At 39.7% G+C, this 22,539-nt stretch overlaps 2 protein-coding genes across 2 annotated transcripts; one reads left to right on the forward strand and one right to left on the reverse strand.

The window, feature by feature from the left end:
* Nucleotides 1-4,734: 4,734 nt before the first annotated feature.
* On the reverse strand, nt 4,735-5,211 carry LOC132601737 (uncharacterized). The gene has a single exon (XM_060314802.1). It carries the CDS (start codon nt 5,209-5,211, stop codon nt 4,735-4,737), a length of 477 nt encoding a protein of 158 aa, XP_060170785.1.
* An 8,792-nt stretch (nt 5,212-14,003) lies between these two features.
* Nucleotides 14,004-22,400, forward strand: LOC132603794 (small ribosomal subunit protein bS6c-like). The gene is made up of 2 exons (XM_060317029.1): nt 14,004-14,421; nt 21,941-22,400. Exons 1-2 carry the CDS (start codon nt 14,095-14,097, stop codon nt 22,178-22,180), a joined length of 567 nt encoding a protein of 188 aa, XP_060173012.1. The 5' UTR covers nt 14,004-14,094; the 3' UTR covers nt 22,181-22,400.
* The last annotated feature ends 139 nt before the right edge of the window (nt 22,401-22,539 follow it).

Genomic DNA, 22,539 nt, shown 5'->3' on the forward strand with positions numbered 1-22,539 from the left:
GTTCCTGAGGCTAAGGAACTTACAGGATTAGACCAAAGAAGAACAAGATATGTTTCTCGAGCCTGTGAATATTTGTTCACAGCCTTCCATCATCTCCGGGGTGTCGACCAAGAAGTCTCATTGAGCAAGTGGATAAAATTTTGGTGCAAGAAACCTTTAAGGTATGAACCTGCTCTACTAAGGAAGGAAAAAGAAATCTGCTCGTCTCAAATCGACACATAATCCTACTGGGACTTTACCCGATACGACAACATGGTCAAACACGGAAGACGCGGTATTTTCCAAGCTTGGGGTGACGTATGACAAAAGAGACGATACATATTTGGAAGTTTTCTTGTCCTGTTGGTTGTGCACTTTCGTTTTCCCAAATAAGAAAGGTGATTTCATTCGTCCAGGGACTTTCAAGATAGCAAGCATGATGGCGAGTGGACGGAAGGTCGACCTTGCTATTCCAGTTTTGGCAAGTATCTATAATGGCTTGAATAAGATTTCATCTTCCTCGCAACTTGATCAAATTAAAGTTTGCTTTCCTATTCATTATGTTTATGGCTGGCTTGCCCATTATTTTAAAACTCATTATCCACTTACCCATGGACCATTTATTCCCAAGATGGTGGCCTACTCAGGGGAAGGCAGTGCAAAGTATTTTGACAAAAGTGATGCGAGAAGACGCATTCATATTGGGGAAAGCGCGATTTGGACATCAACCATGCTAAATAATTCTCACCCTTACTATTATGTAGAAGGTGGTAGAGCGCCAGAGCTACAGTCAAGTTATTTTATGAATATCTGTTTTAACTATCTCCCTCTGAGGTGCGATAATTCATTCATCATTAAGCCATATAGTCTACATCGCTTCAATCGTCAATTTGGGTTTTATCAAAACAAGCCTGGTATTTTGGGGAATGATGTCCGCGATGTATCTTTAGACGAAGGGCTCATGTTTTAGAGGATTTGCACGATGGATCGATCTATGTCACGAGCAGTTTTTCCTTCAATCACTTCCAATGTAAAGAAACTCTCTTCAGCTGACTACCAGACCTGGTGGAAAAAGATGCACGGGGATTTCCTTGACAAACACCTTCAGACTTTAATGAATATTGTTGGGCCAATTGCTACCGCACTCTTGGAAGAATCAGATGAAGTATGTGCAAATGAAGTCCCCAATACTAACATCCCTTGTGCTTCAAATGCTAAGTTGTCTAGGCAGCACTAAGGAAAGGAAGCTCAATTGCCTTCAAGTGTTTTAGGAGAAGAATGCCCTACTCAAGTCATCTATTCTTCCAAAAGACTATCCCAAGAAAGGAGCGAGAGTAGCAATGGAGATCGTAACTTTAAGAGAGTGAAAGCACGTCCAAGTAGCTTGGAAGATACTAAAACTCCTGTGGTTGAAATCTCTGACAGCATTGGTAGCCCTTCGAAGACTAAGACAGCTCCTATTAAAGAGGTATGATAAAATAAACTTTTAGTTTACCAGGTATACCTCAGTGACCTTTACTAATTATTCGTCTTTCTTGTGCAGTCAAGTGGTCTTAGAGTATTACAACGAGAAGGGTCACAAGATAGTACTGAGTCTATATCTGGTCCGGACTTAATGCAATCACCTTTTACAGCTAGAGTAGGAAAAGATTCAACTTCCTTTCCTCGTGATGAAGTTAGAGAAAGATTGAGTTCTGATATACACAAGCGTCCAGTAGCTTCGGTGTCCGTGTTTGATGGAAAGAAGGTTGTCCTAGACCATCGAAAGAAGTTTATCTCTACTCTTTGGGATGTGATTCAAGGTAAGCTCTCGAGAAGTGATGTAGGTTGCGCTTCGTCCCTTGAAGATGAGATCCGAGTGATCCTCGAAGAGATGGATGGAAAGGATATGGATGTTTCACCTTTGACAAAATTATTGAACTACTTCTTTGAGTTTGCTGCTTCATATGACCAGGCACGATCAACTCTAAATGATAAGGATGTGGAAGCTACAAGAAAAGAGTCGTTTATAGCAGCTGGAGAGCGTCTTTCGAATGCCATGCTCGAAGAATACGAAAAGGTTGCAGAAGTATCCTATATCCATCAATCCCTAGATAATGTGAAGGAGAAGATAAAGAAGCTGCGAAAAACAAGAGAGATTTAGAAGCCCTCATATAAGTCACTGAGAAAGAAGTTGAAGAAGCCAAATTATGAGCCTCGACTGTTAGCAATGAGTTCAATGCATGCTTTGACGTAGACTTATCGAATGCTGACGACTTGATTGATTTGGAGCAGAAGAAGGAGCGTCTAGAAGCGATGCGCCAAGACTTAATCAATTATAAATTGTGTTTAGATTAGTCTATAGGAACTTTTTTTTTTCTTGCTCTCCTTTTATTTTTCTGTCTTTGATTAGTTGATGTTCTCAATAATAATAAAAGCTTCTTGCGTTTTGGTTTATACTGCAGTTCTCATTGATATCTCTTTTGTGCTTAAACATCAAGGACCATTTACTTGTTTCATTGCACATTGCTATTGTATTGGGCTTTGTTTTATCTTAAATGTTGTTGTTCATGTCTCGAAGTTCTTGCGGGCGGCTTTACATGCTGAAACGCCGATAGTTTTAGATTCGCGCAGTTTTGCCAAACAAAATTCATATCTCGATGTAGGAGCGTTGAAACCATGGGCCGCAAAATTCTCAAGAAACTAGACTTAGGAATCTATCATGTATCCAAAAATCAAAGTCAAAAAACATATATATCATCCCAAAAAAATCCAAGAATTTGGCTCTACATGCTGAAACGCCAATATTTCTCAGATTCGAGCATTCTCGCCAAAATTTCATATCTCGACGTAGGGGCGTTGAAATCACGAGCCGTAAAATTCCCAAGAAAATAGACTCATAAATATAGCATGTATCCAAAAATCAAAGTCAAAAAACAGATAGATCATCCCATATAAATCCAAGAATTTGTCTCTACATGCTGAAACGCCAATATTTCTCAGATTCGAGCAGTCTCGCCAAATAATTCATATCTCGACGTAGGTGCGTTGAAATCACGAGACGCAAAATTCCCAAGAAACTAGACTCATAAATATAGCATGTATACAAAAATCAATGTCAAAAAAACAGATATATCATCCCAGATAAATCCAAGAATTTGGCTCTACAAGCTGAAATGCTAATATTTCTCAGATTCGAGCAGTCTCGCCAAAAAATTCATATCTCGACGTAAGGGCGTTGAAATCACTAGCCGCAAAATTCCCAAGAACCTAGACTCATAAATCTAGCATGCATCCAAAACTCAAGCCAACAACAATCTGAATAGTTCCAGATAAATTCAAGAAGTTAACAATACATGCTAAAACGTCGATAGTTTTAGATTTGCGCCGTTTCGTCGAGAAAATTCATATCTCGATGTAGGAACATCAAAATCATGAGCTGCTAAATTCTCAGGAAACTAGACTTACTAATATAATATGTATCCAAAAATCAAAGTTGGAAACCCTCTGGATCATCCCAGATAAATTCGGGAAATCCACCTTAGATTTTTTATTCCAACTTGAAAACTTGACGGATTTGAAGGATTGAACTTGAAGGCTTGCTAGACTCTAAGACTTCAACTTGCAGATATGGTGAATTTAGAACTTCAGCTTGAAGACTAACATATTTGAAGGCTTCGCCTTGCAGTTGCGATGGCTTTGAACTTCAACTTAAAGAGTTGCCGGATTTGAGGCCTTCAATTTGGAGACCAATGGTTTTGCAGACTTTAACTCCTTGATTTAACCACTTGCTAAGAGATTACAGTCATTCCATTGGAGAAACTCATTTGTCATGGAGATTTGCCTTCGTTGGACTACTGATATTTAGTGAAAGTCCAAATTGAAGCAAAAAGATGCTTGTATGCACGATCTCCATGCGCCTGGTCAGGCGAACGTCATTTTGAACAACGCATAGGGGGATGCGTTTTTTTTTTTACTCATGCGACTGAACTTAGAATAAAACTCTAAGCGCCTACGTACCTCGGTGAAGAGGATCAAGTCATACCGTAGTTCAGAAAAATGAGTTTTTTTTTTGTGTCCTAACTTTTGCCTAGGCTGCCCCTTGCGGGGTTTTCAACCTAGCGGATATTTTTTTTTGTGTTCTAACTTTTTCCTAGGCTGCCTCTTGCGAGATTTTCAACCTAGCGGACATTTTCTTGGGTTGTGCACAGTTTATACTCTTGCGGGCCAAGAGTTGCATGCAGTTTATGCTCTGCCTTAAGGAGCGCCATCTTACTTTAAGGATAGTACTTCTTCAAGAACCTTGCGTTGATAGGACCGATCCTCAGGCCATCCGCATCAACAAGCTTGTAAGGGCCACTTGAATATGCTTCTTTTATGACATATGGTCCATCCCATTTTGAGGTGAATTTGCCCCCAGATTTATGGGAAACGATGATGGGTCTTCTTACTGCAAGGACTTGATCTCCCACTTGGAAGGACCTCAAGCGAACCTTTTTTGTTGAAGGCACGAGATAGACGGGCTTGATAACATTCAAGATTTTGTTGAGCCTCTAACCTTTTCTCATCAAGTGCTTCTAACTCTGCAAGATGCAACCGAGCATTTTCCTCTTCGGTGAGCCCTTCTTGAATAGCAAGTCATAAAGAAGGTATTTGGCGCTCAAGTGGTAGGACTGCTTCAACTCCATAAGCAAGCGAGTATGGGGTTGTTTGCGTTGGTGTGAGGTAAGTCGTCCTATATGCCCACAAAGCATCTTCCATTCGTTCATGCCAATCTCATTTGGACTTGGAGACAACCTTCTTCAACAAGTTACACAAAGTCTTATTGAACGCTTCAACTAGACCGTTGGCGGCAGCATGATACATAGAAGATTTACGCTGCTTGAAGCCGAAGAGATCACAAATCTTGTTCATCAATTTGTTATCAAATGGCTTTCCATTGTCCATTATTATGTAAAGAGGAATGCCGAAGCGGTAGATGATGTTTACCCGGATGAAGTTCGCAACATTCTCCTTCTTCACTTCTTTAAGAGCGACAGCTTCGGCCCATTTTGACAAGTAATCGGTTGCATCCAAGATGTACAAGTGTCCACCAGAAGATTTCGGCAACAGACCAATGACATCCAACCCCCAAGCGTCAAATGGCCAAGATGCGACGGTCGGGTGTAATGCTTCGGGCGGCAGATGTATAAAATTCGCATGAAACTGACAAGCCTTGCATCTTCGAGCATAGTCTAAGCAATCTTTCACCATCGTTGGCCAATAATATCCTATCCTTTTTATGTGGAAGTGGAGTTGTGGTCCAGATTGATGTGATCCACATACTCCTGAATGTGCTTCTTGCAAAGCTTGGACTGCTTCATCCTCCCCTAAACATCGCAAGAGTACCCCCCCCCCCCCCCCTCAAAAGATCTTCTATATAAGGTATCCTTGTAGTAAAGGAATCGAGGTGCACGACGACGAATCTCAGTTCTTCTTCTTGAGTCTTCTGGCAGTATCCCATAACTTAACTAATCAATGATGGGTTGTCGCCAGTTTTCCTTTGCAGCTTCAGAAACAGCTACGAGATGCTCAGGCTCACTTTCCGCGCCTTCGTCCTCATTTGGTGGAGGTACTACCCATTTTTGGCAGATAGGCACTTGAGTTTGATCTGGTTGAGTTAGTGTTGAAGCTAGAGTAGCTAAAGCATCAGCTTTCTTATTTTCCTTCCTTGGAACGTGTTGAAGAGTCACATCACCAAGCCATCCTATCAACTTATGAGCATAACCATGATAGGGGAGTAATTCAGGCTTCCTGACTTCATAACTTCCCAGGAGTTGATTGATCACTAACTGAGAGTCACCAAACACTTGTAACTGCAACTGCTTCATGTCGACGGCCATTTCAAGTCCAAGTATTAGTGTTTGGTATTCAGCGACATTGTTGGAGCAACATTGTGTCAAAGTAAAGGAGTATGGTAGAATTTCTCCTTGCGGAGTAACAAACACCACACCAGCACCAACTCCATCACGTTGTGAAGCACCATCAAAGTACATTTTCCACTGAGGTTGAATTTCAACGACCATTGCATCTTCATCAGGAAGTTCATCAGTTAGCTCCCAATCATCAGGTATCGGGTGATCCGCCAAGAAGTCCGCCAATGCCTATCCTTTTACAGCCTTTTGAGGGATGTATGTGATCTCAAATTGTTGAAACTGGAGGTACCACCTTGCTAGTCGATCACTGAGGACTGGTTTTGACATCATAAACTTAATGGGATTTGCCCTGGAAATAAAATGAACACTATGAGCTTGAAAGTAATGCTTCAACTTTTGATCGAAAAGACTAAAGCCAAACACAACTTTTCAATTGGCGTGTAATTCAGCTCATTTGGTGTCATCATTATACTTAAGTAGTAAAGAGAATTTTCTTTCCCTTCACTATTCTCTTGGGCCAATAACGCTCCAACCGACCTTTCTTGTGCTGAAATGTATAGTATCAATGGTTTTCCAGGTATAGGGGCTACTAAAACTGGAGGCTTTATCAAATATGACTGGATATTCTCGAAGGCATTAGTACATACTTCTTCCCACTTGAAAGAGGCGCCCTTCTTCATGAGACAACTAAATGGTTGGCACCTTCCAGCTAAATTTGAAATGAATCTCCTACTGTAAGCTAGCTTCCCTTGCAGACTTTTTAACTCATGAATATTTCAAGGCTCGGGCATTTTCAAAATCGCATCAACTTTGGCTTGATCAATTTCGATTCCTCGATGTCAAACAATGAAACCAAGGAATTTTCCAGAAGTAACTCCAAAGGCACATTTCAATGGATTCATTCGAAGTTGATATCTCCGAAGTCGCTCGAACACCATTCTCAGGTCTTGCAAATGGTCGCTCCTCTTTCTTGATTTTACCACTAAGTCATCCACATAAAATTCAACATTTTTGTGGAGAAAATCATCAAAGATATTTTGGACAGCCCTTTGATATGTGGCACCAACATTTTTCAAACCGAAAGGCATCACTTTGTAACAATAAATACCCTTGGGTGTACGAAATGCAGTAAGCTCTTCATCTTTTGATGTCATGCGAATTTGGTTATAGCCGGATGAACCGCCCATGAAAGACATCGCCTCGTAGCATCAATCATCAATTCTGGGATGGGAAGCGGGAAATCATCTTTAGGGCATGCGTTGTTAAGATCCCTGAAGTCAACACAAACTCGAATTTGGCCAGTCTTCTTTTTCGCGGGAACGATACTCAAAATCCATGTAGGATATTTAACTTCACGAATAACGCCAGCTCAATGAGTTTGTTGACTTCATTTTCGATTGAAGGAACCAAATCTGGTCTGAAATGCCTTTGGGTCTGCTTAACAGGACGGGCACCATTCTTGACCACCAGATGATGGACTGCTACTTTGGGATCTAATCCAGGCATCTCTTTATACCTCTAAGCAAAAACATCCCTATATTCTTTGAGTATTTCTATATAAGTGTCTTCTTCAACACTTGTTAGAAAAGCACTTAGGTAGGTGGGCCTTGGGTCTTCATCAGTACCAAGATTAACTTCTTTCAAAGAGTCTAATATGGTCTTCACCCCTTCTTCAACTTCTGGAGAAGTATCTCTGGCACCTTCATCCTCTCGAGGATCACCATTATTGAAAGATATGTGGTAACACGAGGAGATGTCCTCCAACTTCTCGACAACCTCCATCTAAAATGAAGTATCTTGATCACTTTGTGCAGTAATAAGATATGAAGAATCTACACTCTCCTCATCTTCGTCACGCTCCTTGGTATACACTACAATGTGAGACTTTGCTTTTAGCACCTCTCCACATGAAACCACAAGCTTTGTTTGTCGTCTCATTCTAGAAGGAATCAATCTTTGTATATCCCTCTGGGTTCCAGGCAAAGCAAGCGTTTTCACGCTTTGATAATCTCTGTGGAACTTGTTCTTTCTTTTCTTCTTCAGTTTCAACGGCCCTAATCTCTTAAATACAGAAGCTTTTGTGGCCTGCTTTCCAAGATGATCAAACACTGAAGGCCTTTTGTTGGAAGCAATAGACTCATCTTCCACAGTAATGTAGTTGGTACTTGCCCTTGTTATGGATATGCGAACTGGTGGAGGTTGTTTGTATCCCAAACCTTCACGTGATTGCATCATGCTATCTCCTGATGGAAGTTTCCCTAACTTTGACGGCTCGTTGGGGTTGTACCCAGCCTTGACAAATAACTTGTAAGCATTTGGATCAAAGCCTTCATTTGTACGTTTTGTAGGGACTGCCATATTTTGTGGAGGATTCTGAGACACGAAGTCTCCAAGTAACTTTAAGGACAAATTTATTGCATCAATTCGTCTGATGGGAAGAGTTAGCCCCCCGAGCATATTTTCTTGAGCTTCAGATGGTTGACCTTCCTTTTTCTTCAACTTTGGAACATAGCAGAGCACGGGAGTTGTCTTCTTCTTCTTTTTCAAAGACATGGTGTTCCCTTTATTCGGACTAGAGTGCGGCACCTCCACACCAACTTCAACTTTTCCAATAGTCTCATCAGCTCTTTCAGTTGGAATCTTATCACTCTTGGTCGTTGCGATGTCATCGACCTTTACTTCTTTCACCATGTAGTTCTTCAAATAGAAATTTGCATCGACGAAGTGTGACTCAGCTTCAGTAAATGGCTTATCATCATAAACTATCTTCTTTTCGACACTGCCTTCGAGATATTTCAAACATTGATAGTAGGAGGATGGGACAACTTTATTCTCGTGTATCCATGGCCTGCCAAGCAATATATTATACGAAGTCTTTGCGTCGATGACATGCATCCATGCACTTGATCGCAAATCTTCGATGGTGATATCTACTTTGACAGCACCTATGGCTCGCTGCCCCCCTTGATTGAATCCTTATATCATCAAGCGGCTTTCAAAAAGTTCTTCAGTTGTGATGCCAAGTTCCTTCATTGTGCGAATAAGAAGAATGTTAACTCCAGATCCATCATCTATCAGTATTCTGTTTATCCTTTTCTCGAGGGCATAACCCACCATGTACAATGGACGATTGTGTAGTGTTTCACCAAGTAGAAGATCATTATCTGTGAATATGATTCTTGTATCACATGTGTGTACCTCTTTCGAAGAAGATTCAACAGGCTTTTCAGATGATGACAGAGACAGTGTTGATAGGCTTTCATCATTTGCTTCCTCTTTATCAGTATTGAAGCATGATGCCTCAATGTTGTCTCGAGCAGTCTTATTGCAGAACCAGCTTGGTAGAAATTCCCCCAAAGTCACAGGACGTCGTGATTCTTGGTGGTAGTTCTCCTCCACTTTTTCTTTCTTCGGACGCTCAACTGATTTCTGCTTCCTTAGTCTTCTAACCATCCTTTTCCTTGTTGGTTGTTTAGATGATTCTTTTCGTGGACTTGTTTTACAACATCTCCGCCTAGTCACCAGAATCCAACCTTCATCATTGGCTTCATCAACTTGGGTTCTATCTTCCTCCAATGGTCCTCCCTTTCTTCAAAGCTGTATATCTGGACTGGATCGAAAGAGCCAAAGGTGATAGAGACTTGATTTGAACTTGTCTTCTCATTATCAAGCAGAATCTTATTTTCATTAGCCAACTGCATAACTTTGTCCTTGAATACAAAGCACTTCTCAAGAGGGTGACCCACGAGTCGATGATACTTGCAATAGTTCGGGTCGTTTGTTTTTCCAGCTTCATTGGGCCGCTTCATCTCTGGTAACTCAATGAGTTTCAGCTCAAGTAGTTCATCAAAAATTTCGGGGACATCAAAATCTAGGAAGGGGTATTCTCTTTCTTGCATCTCCTTCAAGGTCAACTTTCGACTTTTGTTATCTTGGAAGGAAGTTGCTTTCATACTCTGCTTCTTGCTCACCTTCGTAGTAAACTTTACAGGCGAGACATTGACGTTCATAGATTGTTTGTTGTCACTCTTGGGAACGAACTTGCTCCATTTCTTGGGTTCCTGCTTGTCCTTTCCTTTGCGAGGGTCGTAGACAGGCATTACTTCATTCCCAGTAGAAGACATGCTCAACTCCATGTCATGAGCACGAGTAGCTAGTTCTTCAAAAGACCTTGGCTTAATTCCTTGCAAGATGTAGTGAAGCCCCCAATGCATTCCTTGAATACACATCTCTATCGCAGAAGCTTCCCTGAGTCTATCTGTGCAGTTTAGACTTGCATTTCTCCATCGATTGATGAAATCGATAACTGGTTCTCCCTTCCTATGGCGAGTGCTTGTAAGTTCGACCATGCTCACGGTACGCCTTGTGCTATAAAAGCGATTGAGGAACTCCTGCTCTAGTTGCTCCCAACTATCGATAGAATTAGGCTCAAGATCAGTGTACCAGTCAAAGGTATTCCCCTTGAGGGAGCGGACGAACTACTTGACAAGATAGTCTCCATAGGTCCCAGCGTTATTACATGTTTCAACAAAGTGTGCAACATGTTGCTTTGGATTTCGCTTGCCTTCAAATTGTTGAAATTTGGGAGGTTGATAACCGGCGGGCATCTTGAAGCTATCAATTCTTGTAGTGTACGGCTTTCCGTAAGTAAAAGAAGACTTGGCAGCAACTTCGTACTTATCCTTGATAGTCCCTTCGATGAACTCCTTTAGTTGGTCGAGCGGAATCATCCCTTCAGAAGAAACTGGAATTTCCTTGGTAGACAGTACTTGTTTTGCACGAGGTTCAGTCTCCTGTGCTTCTAGACCCTTCCCAGGTGCGTAGCTAGATTTTCCTTCCATTAATCCATCCATCTTGTCCATCAACTTCTCAATCCGAGCGTCTTGATTTTGCACATGCTTGGCTAAGCCATCAATCACCTTTGCCAAGTTTTCTAGTGCCTCCTCCATCGATGAAGCGTTTGTTACCATTGCTTGTATGATTATTGGGGATGTTGGAGAATAGCATGGATTATCGCATAAGTTGATCTTTGACTGGCCTACTTCATGTGGTGTGAGTGGAGATCCGTCACTTAAAGTATCATCATCTTCCTTCATAGCAGATTTCTTGGATCCAGAGAGATCAAGTAGAGCTAGAGTCTTCTTAATCTTTTCAGCAATGTTGCTCCCTTCATCCGATGCATCGGTAGAGGATCTTGCTCCTTTTAGGGATGAAGATCCAAAAACAGGAGTTGTTGCGGACGACACTTGGAGTGCTTGTTGTCCCAACAAGCTTGCTTTGCTCCTCGTAATTGGTCCAATGCTATCAAAGGTAATGTCGAGGATGCTTTCCACATCAGTAGAGAACTTGGAGTTATCAACCTTGGAGATGATCTTCTATGAAGTCATTTCAATGTTCTTGAGCTTCGATCGGCGAAAAGTTGAGATGAGAGGTAGAGATTGTCCCACTGGGCGTGCCAGAATTTGTAGACAATAAAATTCTCGTCGAGAAAACAATAATCAAGACAGGAAAATATCGCAACAATCTTTGTATTTGATTTCAGAATATGAGTGTTACAATCTCTATGATTCCTCTGATTCGTCTTTTCAACAATAAATCCAAGGGCTTTTGAGCTTGATCTTGAACTTGATGGATTTAATTTTGACTTGGACTTGAATTCAAGGGCTTTTGAGTTTGATCTTGAATCTGCGTCTTGATCTCTAGAACTTCTAGAGAAATACTTGAATGCTTGAATGCTTTTAGCTTGTAGAGAAATCTGCAGCGTTTGATCCACGAGCTCTCTCTTGCTTCTTGTTAGAACTTCTATCCCTTTTTCTGAATTATGAGACCCCTATTTATAGTTGTAGGATGGAGGAGTTGTGATAAGGACAGACTTCTTTCGACCAATCAGATTTAAGCTGACATGTCGATATTTGATTGGCCGAAACATGTCACTTGTACATATGGCGCATCTTCATTGGCCTTTGATTTGACTAGGCATGCTGCATCATTTTGACACGTGGCATGATCCAATTGGCTCTCTCGCTTGACTTGGCTTGCCACGTCATTTGACATGTGGCACCAATTTGGACCTCTAGGAAGATGACATCTTGGGGCTTAACAAAGTGGGCTCATTATTTATAGCCCAAATTAATGGACTAGCCCATAAAAATTGGATTATTAATCAAATCTATATTTATTGGACTTAAATAATTAATTCAATTATATTAATCCATAATATTTATTTGGACTAATATATCTTGAATTTAACATAATCCAAATTTCTTGCGAATTCAATAAAATTTTGTTGTCCACAGCATGTCCAAACACAACTTCAACTTCCAAAAACTATTTTTCTTCTTTTTCAAGTTTCAACCAAATCTATGTCCAAACGTTAGCTAAATTTGATTTGAAGCCACTAAACTTTGAAGGGTCATTTGCACTTTTAGCCCTATTTTGTGCTCGTATTTAATGTTTTATCCTTCAAAACCAATAATATTTTCTCATACATAAGTTTATATTTGGGTAAAGTACGTATATATACATATTAAGGAGAAATATTTAGGAAACGTGACGATAGTTTTCTATTTACAAAACATAACATTACAAACCCTATACAAAACATACTTTTTAAAAACATTATATATTTCTTAAATTTTTTTAAAAAAAAACATATATATTTTTAAAAATATATATTTTTTATTTTTTTAAGAATTATTTTTTAAAAAATATTTTTTCGCTCAAAATTTAGTGTATGAAAAATGTATGGCATGTGTATATCTCGTTCAAGGCTTAAAAAATTCGCTCAAAATTGTGTGTATGAAATTTGTATCTCCCTCAAAGCTTAGAATTTCGCTCACATTTTCGTGTATAAAGTTCAGGTTAGATTTCTGTAAAATTAATACAACAAGAACAACATTGTATAAAACTTTGCTACAACATTCAAAACTTAAAATAATCGCTCAAATTTTTGTGTATGACATTTGTATATCTTGCTCAAGGCTTAAAAAGTTCGCTCAAATTTTGTGTATGAAAAACTTATGAAATGTGTATATCTCGATCAAGGCTTAAACATTACGCTCAAAATTTTATGTATGAGAATGGTATGAAATGAGTATATTTCGCTCAAGACTTAGAATTTCATTCACATTTTCCGTATATAAAGTTCATATTAGGTTGCTGAAAAATTAATAGAACTACAACAACATTGTAACAACTTTCATACAATATTCAAGGCTTAAAGTTTTCGCTCACAATTTTGTGTATGAAAACTATATTAAAAATTTCATTAACACATACACATTTCATACAGCTTTCAGACACAAAAATTTGAGGTAATTTTTTAAGCCTTTGAGCCAAAAAAATTAATTTTTTTTTAAATTAAAATATTTTAAAAAAATCTGAAAAAAATAAAAATAAAACGAAAAATATATGAAAATCCGTCATGTTTCGTAAAATATCGTTATGTTTTGTAAATAAGGAAAACTATCCATATATTTTGCAATAAATAGTCTTAAGTAGGTATCATATGTCATTTTCTCTTTATATTTTCATATCATATTATGTTTAGGCATAAGTTCAATAATATCTGACAAAAATTAAAAACCAGCCAATTTAAAGGGAAAACCGTGCAATTTCTTCAACTTTAAAAAGTTTTTAAAGCTGGGCTGTTATAGGCTCAAATATGCCATCGAACTATTGAAAATGGCTCATTTATGTCACTCATCAATAGTTTGGCTCATTTATACCATCACCGTTACCAAAATAGCTCATCCATGTCATTTTTTATTAACGTTGGTTTTACAATATCAGAAATGACACGTGGCCTCCAATTAGAGGTTCACTTCGTTTATAAACCGGCTCAATTTTAAATCTCAAATTAATAAAAAAATCCGATCCATACAGCCGGCCCACCCATAACCATACTGTAGTTGGAGGTCACGTGCCATATCTGGTAATGTAAAACCGGCGTTAATAAAAAATGACATGGATAAGCCATTTTGATAATGGCAATGACATAAATGAGTCATTTTGGTAATGATAATATATAAATGAGTCAAATTATTACTGAGTAGTATAAATGAATTATTTTCAATACTTAGAATGACATATTTGAGCATTTTGTATGACTTAAATAGGGTCCCAAAATCGTATACACTTTTGTCTCCTTATCCAATCTCTATTCCCTTCCACACTTTTTCACTATATGCAGTAGTGTCATTACAATTTTCAAGAACTAACAATGGCCACTTCGTCAATTCTTTCACTATCACGTCCATTCACAATTTTCCCAATAAACTCCACATCTTTTTATCCCAAAAATGTGACCCATTATTCTTGTTTAACTGTGAAGGCTCAAACTACACTAGATTTTTCGGGTTCTTTTTTTGAACGTGGGTTCGGGTCGGATGATGACCCGACAAGTGTTACCGGGTCGGGTATTGCTGCTGTTGAAGATAAAGAGGAGATTCAATGTCCACCTGGGCTAAGGCCATATGAAACTATGGCGGTTTTGAGACCTGATATGTCTGAAGATGAGAGACTTACTCTTACACAGAAGTATGAAGAGGTATAATAAATTTGTACATTCTTTAATTTTGGTGTATAGTTTCGTTTTGAGATAATGGTCAAAAACATACGGGCAATTCGCGAATTGCCCTTCTTTTGGGGTGGTCTTTAAATTTTATCCCTCATATTTGAAATATTTAAGCTTTGCCCTTTGGCTAAACCCCATGGTTCCGGGTTCGAACCCCCACACAGTTAAAATTTTAAAATAAATTCGCAAGACAGACTTTAAATTCGCTATGCCCCCACCGGCATACACTTGTGAAGGAATTATCAAAGTTATGCTGGATCCGGCATACTTATGCCTTATGGGCAGACTTGGCATAAGTATGCCGGGTCCGGCATAACTTTGGTAATTCCTTCACAAGTTTATGCCGGATCCGGCATAAAAGTTTTCCCATTAAAAGTATGCCCCCAACGGCATAAACTTGTTAAGGAAGGAATTACCAAACTTATGCCGGTCCCGGCATACTTATGCCTTATGGGCAGACTTGGCATAAGTATGCCGGGTCCGGCATAACTTTGGTAATTCCTTCACAAATTTATGTCTGGTCCGGCATAAAAGTTTGCCCATTAAAAGTATACCCCCACCGGATGAGGGTACCTAGGAAGAATTTCATTGTCCTCCTTCTAATATTATTACAGAACTAAAAGGCTTCATGGTAAAAACTTTGTGTGTGGCTTCTTCCACTCATCGTCATGCAAATGCTTTCAACAATTATCATAGTGTTAATACTCATGAAAAACTAGGCTTAGATATAATGGAACAAAATCACGACAACTACTCTTTTCTAACACTATCCCATAGTATATTAACAAGAGCAGTTATAATATATCCAATACAGGAAATGTAGCAAAGAAAGTCTTAGGTCACATTGACACAAAAACCACTTGAATTTTAATAGAGCATTTTGATGTCACTAAAAATCTGTAAAAAGTTGACATGAGATCTCAAAGTTATGTCGGACCCGGCATAAACTTATGAAGGAATTAACAAAGTTATGCCGGACCCGGCATACTTATGCCGAGTCTGCCCATAAGGCATGATGAGTATGCCGGGTCCGGCATAACTTTGGTAATTCCTTCATAAGTTTATGCCGGGTCCGGCAGACACGCGACCCAAACCTTGCTTTGCAGTTTTCTTTTTTAATTTATGCTTGAGCGGGGGTTCGAACTCAGAACCTCATGATTTCTGCGTGAACGCTCGGTGTTGCAATGCGAAGGGCAAAAATTAAAGACCAGCAATATGAGGGGCATAATTTAAAGACCACAAATATGAGAGGCAAAATTTAAAGACCACCCCAAAAGAAGGGCAGTCCGCGCAAAAAAATGAAAACATACTGAACTATCACATTTTCGTGAATTTAGACCCCAACTATCATTTATTCCCTTTTCCTACCTGAATGTGCGTATGATAATTTGTAGATTGATGTTTAATTTCGGCGTATAGTTTATTTTTTGGGATATTTTACATCTTTGGACCGCTCAAAAGAATAATAGCCAATAAATGCGTAGGTTTTGTATATGAAGTATAAATATACATATAATAGACATATAGAGCCTGTTTGGATGGGCTTAAAAAGGCAGCTTATAAGCTGCTTTTTTTAAGCTAAGCCAAATGGGCCAACTTATTTTGTTGGGCTTATTTTAAGCACAAAATGACTTATAAGCTGGCCAGCCAAGCACTCAAAAAAGCTGAAAACAGCTTATAAGCTGTTTTTAGCAACTTATAAGCTAAGCCAAACGGGCTCATAATATATGTAATCAGTGTATAGGTTTTGCATATTAAGTATGAATATACATATAATATACATCTTGTATACATATAATATAGTGTATAGGTTCTGTATATTTTTGGCTAGAGTCCGTAATTAATTTCGGACGACGGGTCAAAAATGAAAAAAGCCCTTTTTTGTTCAACCATCAGGTTGACCTCAATAGTGTTGAAATTTTTTACACTGTCTGTAGCAAATATGATTCTATTTTTTAACTGTGATAGAATTCTTGGCTTGGTTAACTGATAGTTCAGAACATTGCAGATTTAACAAGTGTGGGCTCAAGACAAAAATGTAATTATCCTCACCTGTATTGAGAATTAGCGAGAGAAAGTGAATGCAGGAAGAAGATAGTAACCAGAAATAATTTATACTCTGTATCCTGTCAGGCTTAAGAGATTAACAGCAATGATGAACATTCAACCACATACAAACTGTTCTTTATTCCTTGAAGTAGGAAACTCTTCATTTGCTGTCTTTTCTCCGGGTGAATATTTCACAAATGATTAGAAAAATAAGTTTATTGCAGAAACATTGTTCGACATATCTTGCTTTTCTATGTCAAATGTGGACAAGTGAAAGAAGAAAAAGTTTGAGGGGTTGATGATTTACTCATGGGATTCTTAGAGCATACTCTTCCCTTTTTCTTTTCTCCTCTTTAGCGTTTTTGCACTTTATGAAAATGAGCTTTTTAACTTCATAGTACTCTCTGAATGGAGGTGCAGGTTTTCGTTTAGGTATAGTTTAACCAGATATCACAGAGTTATGAACTGAGTGAAAAGAAACTAATTTCTTGCTTTTTTGCTGCAATTTTCATTTTCCCCCCGGACACAAGTAACTCACACATTATTTCCTTTTTGTCTTATTCTTTGCTGTTCTGTTACGTCTGTTAATAACAGAAAAGATATTTGCTCACAACCTAAAGTCTTGCTATAGTTTAAGTTCTATACAAGTTACATTTTATGTACTATGCTTTCATTGAATTAATTGTTAACCAAACGTGGCCTGCAGAAAGCCACCTTGATGTTAGGGAAAGGCTTTTGAATCCTCGACTCCTACCGATTGTTGTTTGACAATTTTTTACATTCAACATCTAAAATTGTTTTTTCTATGTTTCCTAGCTAGTAGCTATGATTCCTTATAGTAGCCTTAGTTTGATCTGTGATTGGATGACGAGGATTTGTTGGAAATAAAAAGAAGAAGAAAATGAAAAAGGAACAGCAACTTCTATTAGAAAAGTCGAGATTTGGTGAAGCATGGGAAAAATTTCTCATTTTACGTATATAGGAATCTCTTATCCTTAATGCTGTTATAGCACTGATCTCCTTTGCTCTGGTTTGGTTGCTCCTCATCCCGCCATTGCCAAAAGTTCCCATAGCCAATCGATGAGAGTATGACTTGTATTACTTTCATTTCTCCTTAATAAACTGACATACAACCTATGACAACTTTGGGTCTAACGATAAATCTAAGAACTGTTTCCTCTCTGGGCCTCCACTACCCTACTTAAAGTCTCCAACTATATAAAGTGTGGCAAAGCGTCTTTTCTACTTTAGGGTTGCAGCATTCTCTTTTTCGTTCCTCCCTTTTTTGATTGACCAAAATAACTCTTGTTTCTTGCAATAAGTTCTCGATCAGATTCAATGTCTCTTTCCATTCTCCTTCATCCCCCTTAGCAGTTACTGTCAAAAGTCAATACAACAACAACAACAACCCAGTGAAATCCCACAACTTGGGGTCTGGGGAGGGTAGAGTGTACGCAAACCTTACTCCTACCAAGGTAGGACGGCTGTCCGAAAGACCCTCGGCTCAATAGAAAGCATAAAAAGAGGTCAGATAAGGCCAAGAAATTCAAAGCGATATGGAAATGAAAATAACGAAAGCAACTAAGCCATGATGAAGCAGTTTGCAAAGGGCAGTAGCTATCACAGATAAAATAAGATAATCAAAGTACAGGAAATAACAGATAGTAGCAGAAATCAAAGCACAAGAACTTATATCACGATAATGCGACTACTAATATGAAAGGATAAACGATATTATCTACTAGCCTTCTACCCTAATCTGAGTCCTCCATACCCTCCTATCTAAGGTCATGTCCTCGGTAAGATGTAACTGCGCCATGTCCTGTCTAATCACCTCTCCCCAATACTTCTTCGGCCTACCCCTACCTCTTCTGAAACCATCCATGGCCAACCTCTCACACCTCCGCACTGGGGCATCTGTGTCTCTCCTCTTCACATGCCTAAACCATCTCAGTCTCGCTTCTCGCATCTTGTCTTCCACCGAGGCCACTCCTACCTTGTTCCGGATAGCCTCATTCCTAATCCTGTCACTCCTGGTGCGCCCACACATCCATCTCAACATTCTCATCTCGGCAACTTTCATCTTTTGAACGTGAGAGATCTTAACTGGTCAACACTCCGCCCCATACAACATAGTCGGTCTAACCACCACTTTGTAGAACTTGCCTTTAAGTTGTGGTGGCACCTTCTTATCACATACCACTCCGGAAGCGAGTCTCCATTTCATCCATCCTACCCAATACGATGTGTGACATCATCGTTAATCTCCCCGCTGCCTTGTATAATAGACCCAAGATACTTGAAACTACTTTTCTTCTGGATGACCTAGGTACCAAGCCTCACTTCCACGCCAGCCTCCTGAGGTGCTTCACTGAACTTGCACTCCAAGTACTCTGACTTAGTCCTACTCAGCTTGAACCCTTTAGACTCCAGAGTTTGTTTTCAACCCTCCAGCTTAGTGTTAACTCCGCTACGAGTCTCGTCGATCAGGACTATGTCATCCGTGAAAATCATACACCCTGGCACCTCACCTTGAATTTGCCGCGTCAATCCATCCATCACCAAGGTAAATAAAAAGAGACTAAGAGCTGATCTGTGATGCAACCCCATCACAACTGGGAAGTGCTCTGAGTCTCCTCCTACTGTCCTTACTCTGGTCTTGGCTCCCTCATGCATGTCCTTGATCACCCTAATGTACGTCACAGGTACACCTTTAGCCTCCAACCATCTCCATAGGATCTCCCTTGGAACTTTGTCGTAAGCCTTTTCTAGGTCGATGAATACCATGTGTAAGTTCCTTTTCCTCTCCCTATACTACTCCACCAGTCTCTTTACAAGATGGATGGCTTCTGTAGTTGAGCGTCCCGACATGAATCTGAACTGGTTCTCTGAAATAGATACGCCTCTCCTCACCCTCATCTCCACCACCCTTTCCCACACTTTTATAGTATGGCTTAGCAGCTTGATACCTCTATAGTTGTTGCAACTCTGGATATCGCCCTTGTTCTTGTATAGAGAGATCATTACACTCGACCTCCATTCTTCAGGCATCATTGTCGTCTTAAAGATGACATTAAATAACCTAGTTAGCCACTCCAAACCTGCCGAGCCCGCAATCTTCTAAAATTCCCTAGGAATCTCGTCAGGTCCGGTTGCTCTTCCCTTACGCATCCTACGAACAGCACCCTTAACCTCCTCAACCTTAATACTCCTGCAATACCTAAAATCGCGACGCCTCCCTATATGTTCTAAATCTCCCAACATAATGTCCCTGTCCCCTTCTTCATTCAAGAGTTTGTGGAAGTATGACTGTCATTTCCGTCTAATGAGAGCATCCTCTACCAATACTTTCCCATGCTCGTCTTTGATGCACTTCACTTGATCCACATCACGTGCCCTCCTCTCCCTCGCCTTGGCTAGCCTGAACAATTTCTTATCCTCGTCTTTTTCCTCTAGTTCAGCATAAAGGCGTTCAAAAGCTACCGTTTTTGCCATTGAAACCGCAAACTTCGCCTCCTTCCTCGTCATCTTATAAAGTTCCCTATTCGTCCACTTCTCCACCTCATCCTTGCTTTCTATCAACTTCGCATACGCTACCTTCTTTGCTTCCACCTTCCCTTGCACTTCTCCATTCCACCACCAATCCCCTCGATGCCCACCACGACTACCTGTCGAGATCCCAGCACTTCCCTAGCTACTACCCTAATGCAACTAGCCGTTCTATCCCACATATTGGTCGTATCCCCACTACTATCCCAGGCCCCACAGCCTTCAATTTCTCGCCCATCTCCAGGGCACTAGTCATGGTCAAACTCCCCCATCTGATCCTAGGCCGATCACCCACGACCCTCTTCTTTCTCGTCATCTTGATCCCTAAATCTATCACCAAGAGCTTATGTCGAGTTGTAAGGTTGTCGCTTGGGATCACCTTACAGTCTTTGCACAGACCTTTATCATCCTTCCTAAGGAGTAAAAAGTCTATCTGAGTCTTAGCCACCGAACTACGGAAGGTTATCAAGTGCTCCCCCTTCTTTGGGAAACTCGAATTGGCTATCACCAACCCAAAAGCTCTTGCAAAATCCAAAAGTGAGACTCCTCCTCTATTCCTGTCCCCGAAGCCAAAACCTCCCTGCACATCATCATAACCCCCCGAAATAGGCCCGATGTGCCCATTGAAATCACCTCCCACGAGTAGCTTCTCAGTAGGCGGTATGCCTCCCATTAACTCGTCCAAATCCTCCCAAAAGTGCCTCTTCTCCTCCTCGCCTAAGCCCGCTTGCGGTGCATACGCACTAATAATGTTCAAAGTGAGCCTTTCAACGACCACCTTAATCGACATCATCCTATCAGTGACCCTCCTAACCTCTACCACCTGATCCCTTAGTTCACTATCTACTAAAATGCCTACCCCATTCCTATACTTCGACTTACCAGAGAACCAAAGCTTATACCCATCTATCTCCTTAGCTTTAGGACCTACCCATTTGGTCTCTTGGACACAAGCTATATTATTCCTCTTCTTAAGAATCTTAATTAGCGCTATGAACTTCCCCATTAACGTCCCAATGTTCCAAGAACCTACTCTCAGCCTAGACGCTCCTCTAACCCACTTACCCCTCCTAAACCTCGCCCCCGTCCCCGAACGAGAACATGACCCTAGTCTACCATCAATAATCAAAGCCACGAAAGCGAGTATGAACTAATAAATTATTGAAAGGACTACAATCAGCAAAATATCACTATAGGTGTATGGACAAAGAATGGATACGAGCAACCGGAGGTACCAACTCCAGTTGAACTGAACCTGTTCGCCGCGGAAAAACACTGTTCAATACCGGAGTTACTGTTCACTGCCGGAGTAAAACATGCTTGATTAAACAAAACCATTTTGCTTTATGAGATATGTCTTCTTATTTCAGAAATAAGTGCCTTCATTTTGATTCTTTTTAAGAAAATTCCATCCTGTCAGTATCATTTTGATTCTAGCTCAAGCTTGAATTGTTATTACAATTCTGATCTTTCAATGGCTCGGAAAAACAATAGAATTTTTTAAGGCAAATAGAGAAATATTCACAGCCTTAACAGAGCTGTATTTTTTGTTAGCTTTTTGGTGCAATCTGGTTATGTGATGTTGAAGGTATGCTAGACATAATAGAGGGATTGTAGAACCTGTAAATTGTAGTTATGCTTGATGCACTGGCTCAGTGCATAAATTTATAAAATCTTTAGTACCTTATAAAAAATTCTGATCTTTTAATGCATTTTAAACTATATCTCTATCTTTCTGCATTGTAGATTGATAGCATTTATGTTACAAAGCTATACTAAGTCCTGATATTGTTTCCCCTTAAATTCAATTCCACAAGATTGTCAATATTGAAATAAGGTTCAACTGCTGGATCACGATCTCCAATGTCTTTTTGCTTTTGTTTTCCTTGGACAGTTACTTGTTGCTGGTGGTGGCATGTATGTGGAAGTTTTCAACCGAGGGGTTATCCCTCTTGCCTACAGCATCAGGCGGAAAAATAAAGCAGGAGAGACCAATACCTACTTGGACGGGATCTACTTGTTATTTACTTACTTTACCAAGCCCGATTCCATGACAGCTCTTGAGGCAACACTGAATACTGATGATGATGTTATTCGATCATCCAGTTTCAAGATAAGGAAAAGAAAGTACTAGACAGATTAGTTAGTTTGATTCCTTAAACATTGAAAGGGGACGACAGGGAGGAGACAGGTATTGCTCATCTCACCTCACTAATGTGATCTTCAGATTTTTTTTCAAAGTGTATTCACTTCTAATGTTTGTAAGATTACTGAAAATTGCAAATACATTCTGCTTTTGTATACTCCAATTCGGCTTCATTACATTGTTAGCATTATTGAGCAATTGATAGTCCTATCTAAGGCTTAAACACATTGTATCATTTTTCTTTTAGTTTTTAGTCTATTTTGGTGCCAAGTCTGGTTTCTATTTCATATGTTAAAGATTTTAGAATTTTTCATACATGAAAAGTTACATAATTTTCCGCTTCGCTC

Source organism: Lycium barbarum, chromosome 7 (genome assembly GCF_019175385.1).
Source record: "Lycium barbarum isolate Lr01 chromosome 7, ASM1917538v2, whole genome shotgun sequence".
NCBI classification, from domain to species: domain Eukaryota; kingdom Viridiplantae; phylum Streptophyta; class Magnoliopsida; order Solanales; family Solanaceae; genus Lycium; species Lycium barbarum.

Coding starts and splice junctions, on each gene's coding strand:
- LOC132603794 (XM_060317029.1), top strand. CDS start 14,095: ATGGCCACTTCGTCAATTCTTTCACTATCACGTCCATTCACAATTTTC. Junction 14,422..21,940: donor TTACACAGAAGTATGAAGAG/GTATAATAAATT, acceptor TTCCTTGGACAG/TTACTTGTTGCTGGTGGTGG.
- LOC132601737 (XM_060314802.1), bottom strand. CDS start 5,211: ATGGTGAAAGATTGCTTAGACTATGCTCGAAGATGCAAGGCTTGTCAG.